At 40.3% G+C, this 6,984-nt stretch overlaps 1 gene segment (V, D, J or C); it reads left to right on the plus strand.

The window, feature by feature from the left end:
* Positions 1–3,779: 3,779 nt before the first annotated feature.
* Positions 3,780–6,698, plus strand: LOC102522285. The segment is given in 2 exon segments: positions 3,780–5,787; positions 5,936–6,698. Coding segments are annotated over 2 exon segments (503 nt in total).
* The last annotated feature ends 286 nt before the right edge of the window (positions 6,699–6,984 follow it).

Below are 6,984 nucleotides of genomic sequence, written 5' to 3' on the forward strand. Positions count from 1 at the left end.
CTTGCTTTTATTTCTTCTAGGAGAAGATTTTTGAAATGTATGTCAGATAATGTTTTGCCTATGTTTTCCTCTAGGAGGTTTATTGTATCTCATCTTATATTTAAGGCTTTGATCCATTTTGAGTTGATTTTTGTATATGGTGTAAGGGAGTGTTCTAGCTTCATTGTTTTACATGCTGCTATCACTAATTATCAGAGAAATGCAAATCAAAACTACAATGAGGTATCACCTCACACCAGTCAGAATGGCCGTCATTCAAAAATCCACAAATGACAAATGCTGGAGAGGCTGTGGAGAAAGGGGAACCCTCCTACACTGCTGGTGGGAATGCAGTTTGGTGCAGCCACTATGGAAAACAGTGTGGAGATTCCTCAAAAGACTAGGAATAGACTTACCATATGACCCAGGAATCCCACTCCTGGGCTTGTATCCAGAAGGAACCCTACTTCAGGATGACACCTGCACCCCAATGTTCATAGCAGCACTATTTACAATAGCCAAAACATGGAAACAGCCTAAATGTCCATCAACAGGTGACTGGATAAAGAAGAGGTGGTATATTTATACAATGGAATACTACTCAGCCATAAAAACCAACATAATGCCACTTTGCAGCAACATGGATGCTCCTGGGGAGTGTCATTCTAAGTGAAGTAAGCCAGAAAAAGAAAGAAAAATACCAGTATGAGATCGCTCATATGTGGAATCTAAAAAACAAAAACAAAAACAAACAAACAAACAAACAAAAACAAAGCATAAATACAGGACAGAAATAGACTCATAGACAGAGAATACAGACTTGTGGTTACCAGGGGGGTGGAGGGTGGGAAGGGATAGACTGGGATTTCAAAATTGTAGAATAGATAAACAAGATTACACTGTATAGCACAGGGAAATATACACAAAACGTTATGGTAACTAACAGAGAAAAAAATGTGACATTGAGTGTGTATATGTCCATGTATGACTGAAAAATTGTGCTGAACACTGGAATTTGATACAACATTGTAAAATGATTATAAATCAATAAAAAATGTTAAAAAAAGATTATACTGTATAGCACAGGGAAATATACACAAAATGTTATGATAACTCACAGAGAAAAAAATGTGACAATGAGTGTGTATATGTCCATGAATGACTGAAAAACTGTGCTGAACACTGGAATTTGACACAACATTGTAAAATGATTATAAATCAATAAAAAATGTTAAAAAAAAAAAAAGAAATGAAGACTTTTCCTGATGGTCCCAGAAGGTTGAACAGTTAAGAGAGGAGACCAGAGAGCCAGGGAGCAGGCAAGTTACAGATAGCAAAGGTGGGGTGAGGGGAACAGCGTCTGTGTAAAGTTCATCTCGGGTTTCAGCTCTGCCATTCCACACAAACGTCAGAAATCTGGAGCCCATACCTCCATAAATCACTGTGAGGATGTTCCTCTGAGCAGAGGTAGAGGAACACGGATATTACAGAGCATTGTGAGCACGGAAGCACAACAGAAAACCTCTCCACTCCCTGTTTTCACTTTTTAAATTTTTATAACTAAATCCCCCAAACACTGACCCAGAAATTATTCCAATACCCCAGACAGCCTACCTTTTCATGTATTTCCCTGAGACTAGAAAGAACAAGAATACAAAGAAGAAAAAATAAGGAAGAAAAAAATAGAAGGAAAGGAGGAAGACAATATTGAATTTGACCAGAAAAATGTGGCCAGAAAAATTCTAACCAGATCAGAATGAGCTGTGTGAGTCAGCAGGGATGCCAAGAACTGAACAGTAGGAGAGGAGGGCTGGGAAGTAAGTCAGAGTGGACATCATACACATATCCTATTTTTCACCAACTAAATTCCTTTTGGAATCATTTCTGTGCAAACAGTGACTGTATTTTTTGGTTTCTAGAACTCTCCTAACTTCAAGAAATTGTATTGACTTCTGCAATTAACAGTGCATGTATCAGATAGTTTTCTTTGATCAGAATTTTCATATAATTGAATTATCAAAATCTCTGCCAAACTATGCAATTTGAGAAATGGGGTCACTCTTCCCTATGGCTCCTCAAGGTTCTACATAACCCTTCAAGACATGATTCTTCTTGAAATGTCATCTACTCTTCCTCACATGCTGTCTTACACACTTCTCTTGCATGTATTGTTTTAAGAAAAAACACTTACAACTTCACACATTGGAAATATTGCTCCTAACTCTGTGCACTGTCTGCAGCTACAGTTTGGAGAGGTTATTGTGCATTCTCACTGAGTTGCTGTGGGTGGGGTTTCCTGTTAAGCAAATGTCAGAGCTCAGATGAGATTGGTTCTCAGTGATTCTGGTGGAACACACTGTAAGAAAATTTCTAGGGACCCAAAACTCTACACCCTCCAGAGCAGGGGCAAAGGCACACAGCAGCTGGGCAAGGAGCCATGAAGAGACACCGGGGATCCCTGCTGGGGCTTCTGTGGCTCCAGATTAGCTGTGAGTTGGGGTCATCCCAGTGGCAGGGACTGGAGAGTGTTGCACAGCTGACAGTGGGAAGCGGGGAAGGAGAGCTGACTCAGAGCTACATCTTCATGGGTGTTTCCTGGGATGTTTTGCCGGATCTGGAAACTGCATCAATGACTCCTCAGTGACATTGTATATGTTTGTTTTTCTCTTTCCAAGCAGGGGTTAGAGGGGTGAATGTGGAGCAGAGTCCTTCAGCTCTGAGCCTCCAGGAGGGGACCAGCTCTACTCTGAGGTGCAATTTTTCTGCTGCGGTGAACGGTGTGTAGTGGTTCCGACAGAATCCTGGGGGCGGCCTCATCAGTCTGTTTTATATAGCTTCGGAGATGAAGCAGAACGGAAGGCTGAACTCCACACTGAATTCAAAGGAACGGTATAGTTCCCTTCACATCACAGCCTCCCAACTGGAAGACTCAGCCACCTACCTCTGCGCAGCAGAGGCACAGTGCTCCCAGGAGGTCTGCAGCCTGTGCCCAAACTGCAGCTGGGCTGCAGCACCGCCCCTCCGTGGGTGGGCATGTGCCCCCTCAGTAGCTTCTGCACCCCTTTGGGGCCTTCGGATTCATAATCCAGCACTTTTTCCTTCCTAAAATTAGATCCTTTAGGTCTCTCATTTCCCTTGCTTTTTTGTTTTTGTTCCTGCCCTTTTTCTTCCGGGAAGTCCCTTTGCGGGTATAAAGCTCTAATATGGAGCTGTTGTCGCAACTGACAAAGATGCCAATATTCTATGTCCTGTTAAAACAATCCAGTGCTCTAGGCGTGTAAAATATAAATTACACATAAGTTGTTCTGATGGAAAAGGCTTGAAAAAATATATGGTGGTCAACAAATACAAAGATCTGACTCAGATTTTCTTTTAACTGCACGTGGCTCTCCTTCAAGGAAAAGGGAAGAGAGCATGTATAATGTTTTTTAAAGTTTATATTCAGCTTTTTCATGCCCAGGAAAAACAAACACAATAAAATAATTTTTGACCATCAGGCTTGTTACATACATGATCAATCTCAGTCCTGAGAAGACCCTGTAAGTAAGTACCTTCTCTCCTTTGATGCATGAATAACGTGAGGATTGCAGAGCGTAAGTGGCTTCCCCAAGCTCACATTATTACTAAATTAGTGAAGCTGGGGTGACATGAGAGCTTATACTCTGAGCTTCCTGATATAGGAGACTCTTCAGAATCACAAAATTCAAATGATTTTAATTGATCCATTTGTTCAATGTGTTTACATACATCCACTGACAAAAATATCAATTTTGTCATATCTAAATAGCTCTTGTAGGGAAGAGCTCATGGATTTGTATTCTGTTCCTTTAAAACCCATTGCTCACCTTGAAGTTTTGAACAAATCTATTTCCCATGACTCTAAAACATCATTCACGGTTTGGGGAAAAAGAGCAGAAAGCTTCCAGGACTACCTTAAAAGAAACCCTTATCTACTGTAGCCAGGGACTAGACTTCTGACCACCAAACCTGGAGTTTAAACTGGCATGAGGAACAAGTACAGTGCAGACTGAATTCCAACCAGCCCTGCATTTGTGTTAAAGGACGGTGATAGGAAGGACAGGACCCTGATAATTAAGATGAAGACTGAAGAGTGGACTCCAGGAAGCTGGGAGCAGGACCAGCTTTCTGGGCACAGGAGCTATGAAGTTGCTAAAGCCTCACTCTCAAAAAGAACCCTTCCCTTGGTTTAACGCTATGGTATTGCTATCTGGAAAGTCTTAAAAATGTTTTCTTTGTACTTGTGTGTTATAAGTGAAGTCCCATAAGTGGATGTACCATGTGTGTGGGCGGAGGAGATCCATGGGGCAGCAGGACACCAGACAGGAACACGTGCAGGCTATTTCCTTAGCAGACACAGGCAATATTTAGGCTTTCCTAGACTTATTCTCACAGAAGTAATGAGAACATTCCTAGAAATACAAGTGAATGGGGAAGGTTTTCTTTTGTTTATTTGTGTATTTGTTTTTTTGTTTTCTGCAGAGGAAGATAATTCTGGAAACTCACACAACTGGAGGACTTTATTAATGTCTTAGGAGAAGAATATTATAGTGGACTTTGAAAGAAAAATGACAGAGTATGGAATCTGAGCCTGCAATAGCCAAGGAAGCAGGAAGATGCGGCAGACTGGACATTGCCATATGTTATAGAACAAATTCCACTAAGGATATGAGTCAGTGGTTGCATTTTAGGAAATACATTTTGATATGAGAGAATGAAATCACCTCAAGAATAAGCGTACATGTGCTTGCCATTTCTGAATCTACAACCTGATGTTTTCACAGAATTTCTACCCAGTCCTTCAGTCCTTCACAACATAAGACATAGCATCCAAATAGATTTCGTAAAGCATGTGAGATTTCTCATTGTGAATCAACCCAATCTATAAGATCAAACTGTTTTCTGTGGTTGAAATATTAATAATTCATGGAAATTCTCCCTCTTCTCCTTTACTATTGAGGTTTGATCCTTTTATTTTTGTCATAGTTATCTTAACGGAGAGAAGATTCCACATTTTGACTGCCGGTACTGTCAATTCCTTTGCAATAGCAAGTTCTTGGGCAAGACCAGCTTAGAAGAGCAGAGGCTGATATAACAGACATTTGAAATATCAAATGATCTTCTCTTTCCTTCTGTGATCTTTGGTTTACATATTCTCTTTAGAGAGAGTTTTCCTTCACTACAGATAAATGAGGATGGTGTACTGGCTTAAAAGGGAAGCTTTATAGTCTCCTTTTTTTAGAGAATGAATTATGGTGTGTTTCTGATTTCAAACGTGTATCCCAGGTCCATTGTTGAGTAACCAACAACAGCATCTACCTCTGTTCAGCTTAGGAACAACGACTCAGTAGTGTGCAGATATAAATCCTGATCTCTGCACTATTAATGTGCATTTGCTCTCCAATCTAAGAGGTAATTTGTTTGATCTATTGCTGCTTTTATGCATCTAGTCCCTTACAGGCACAGGGCAAGAAAACATTTAACCAGAAAGTTCTGTAGTTAGAGTTGTGACCACCAGATGGCGGTGCACCCCGGCTGATGCAGAACATGTGCAGGGTTCATTTCAGTGAATTCTGAATGAATAGGCTTAGGGCAGAAGCAGAGCCTTTTTCTTATTGGCTGGGTAGACAATGTGAGAAACCACTGGTTGTTAGAGAAAAGAAGGGATCACTTGGTAATAGAAGTAGCTTTCCTGGCTGGAGTTTGCAGTTTGCAATTGATCCCAAATGGGAAGAACAATGAAGACACCCATCAGAGCTTTAATCATGTTCTTGTGGCTGCAGCTGGACTGTGAGTCAAGGGCTTATGGGAAACAGGATATTAGGGGACATTCTTTAGAATGGCCTTATTCTGGTTTCCTCTGGTTACTGTAGAGAAGGAAAAGTAAATTCTGGTAACCTGGCAAACCTTCTCCTTTCTCTGACTTCTTTCTGCACAGGTGTGAGCCGAGGAGAGAATGTGGAGCAGAGTCCTCCCAGCCTGAGTGTCCAGGAGGGAAACAGCTCTGTTATCACCTGCACTTACACAGACAGTCGCTCAGAATACTTCCCTTGGTATAAGCAAGAACCTGGCAAAGGTCTCCGGTTCCTTATAAGCATTCGTTCAAATAAGGTCAAAGAGGAAGACCAAGGACTCACTGTTTTATTGAATAAGACGGCCAAACATCTCTCCCTGCACATCACAGCCACCAGGCTGGAGACGCAGCTGTCTACTTCTGTGCAGCAAGTACACATTGCTTCCCAGGCACCTGCTACCTGTACTCAAACCTGCTACTCGGGCAGCCCCCTTCCTTTGCACAGTCCTTCAAGTGTAGCGTTTGTTATATTGTGTTCTTGCAAGTGGAAACCAATGAATTAAGCATGAAAAGCATCGAATAAAAAGATTAGGTTCAAGATGACCCAGAAAGTGTTAAACATTTTGTATGAGTGTTGCTTACCATACTCGTGAAGGGAGTTAATAATGTTTTATTTTGAAATTGTAAAAGTTGACTTTACATTTGCTATTCAGACTCCTCTTGTATTAATAACGCCCTGGTATCAATATCACAATCTTTATTATGAATGGACTTTTAAATACTGTGTTTTGTAAAGAGCATTGATTATTTTTCTGACTATGCAACATTGCATACCAAATATAGGAAAATATGTTAAATACAAATAATATGAAATTGCTAATTTTATAATCAGATAATATTGCTAATATCCAGCCCCTTCTTTTTATAAGTTCTTATTATAATTAAGATCATGATTTTTCATTTAATATTATATCCTGAATTGAGCATTTCCCACTCCATCATCTTCTCACACATCTGCTTTTTAATAAGTCTGCAAGAGCTTTTAGTAAATTATAGTTTTATATTAATTTTGTTCCTCTAAATTTGTGGCAAAACTTGACAACCCTTTTAATGTACTTTGACAACTTTCTTGCTGAGAAAATATGACACAGTGACACATTTAGGGTCTAGTTAAGGTGTGTATTTTTTGTGTG

Source organism: Camelus ferus, chromosome 6 (genome assembly GCF_009834535.1).
Source record: "Camelus ferus isolate YT-003-E chromosome 6, BCGSAC_Cfer_1.0, whole genome shotgun sequence".
NCBI classification, from domain to species: domain Eukaryota; kingdom Metazoa; phylum Chordata; class Mammalia; order Artiodactyla; family Camelidae; genus Camelus; species Camelus ferus.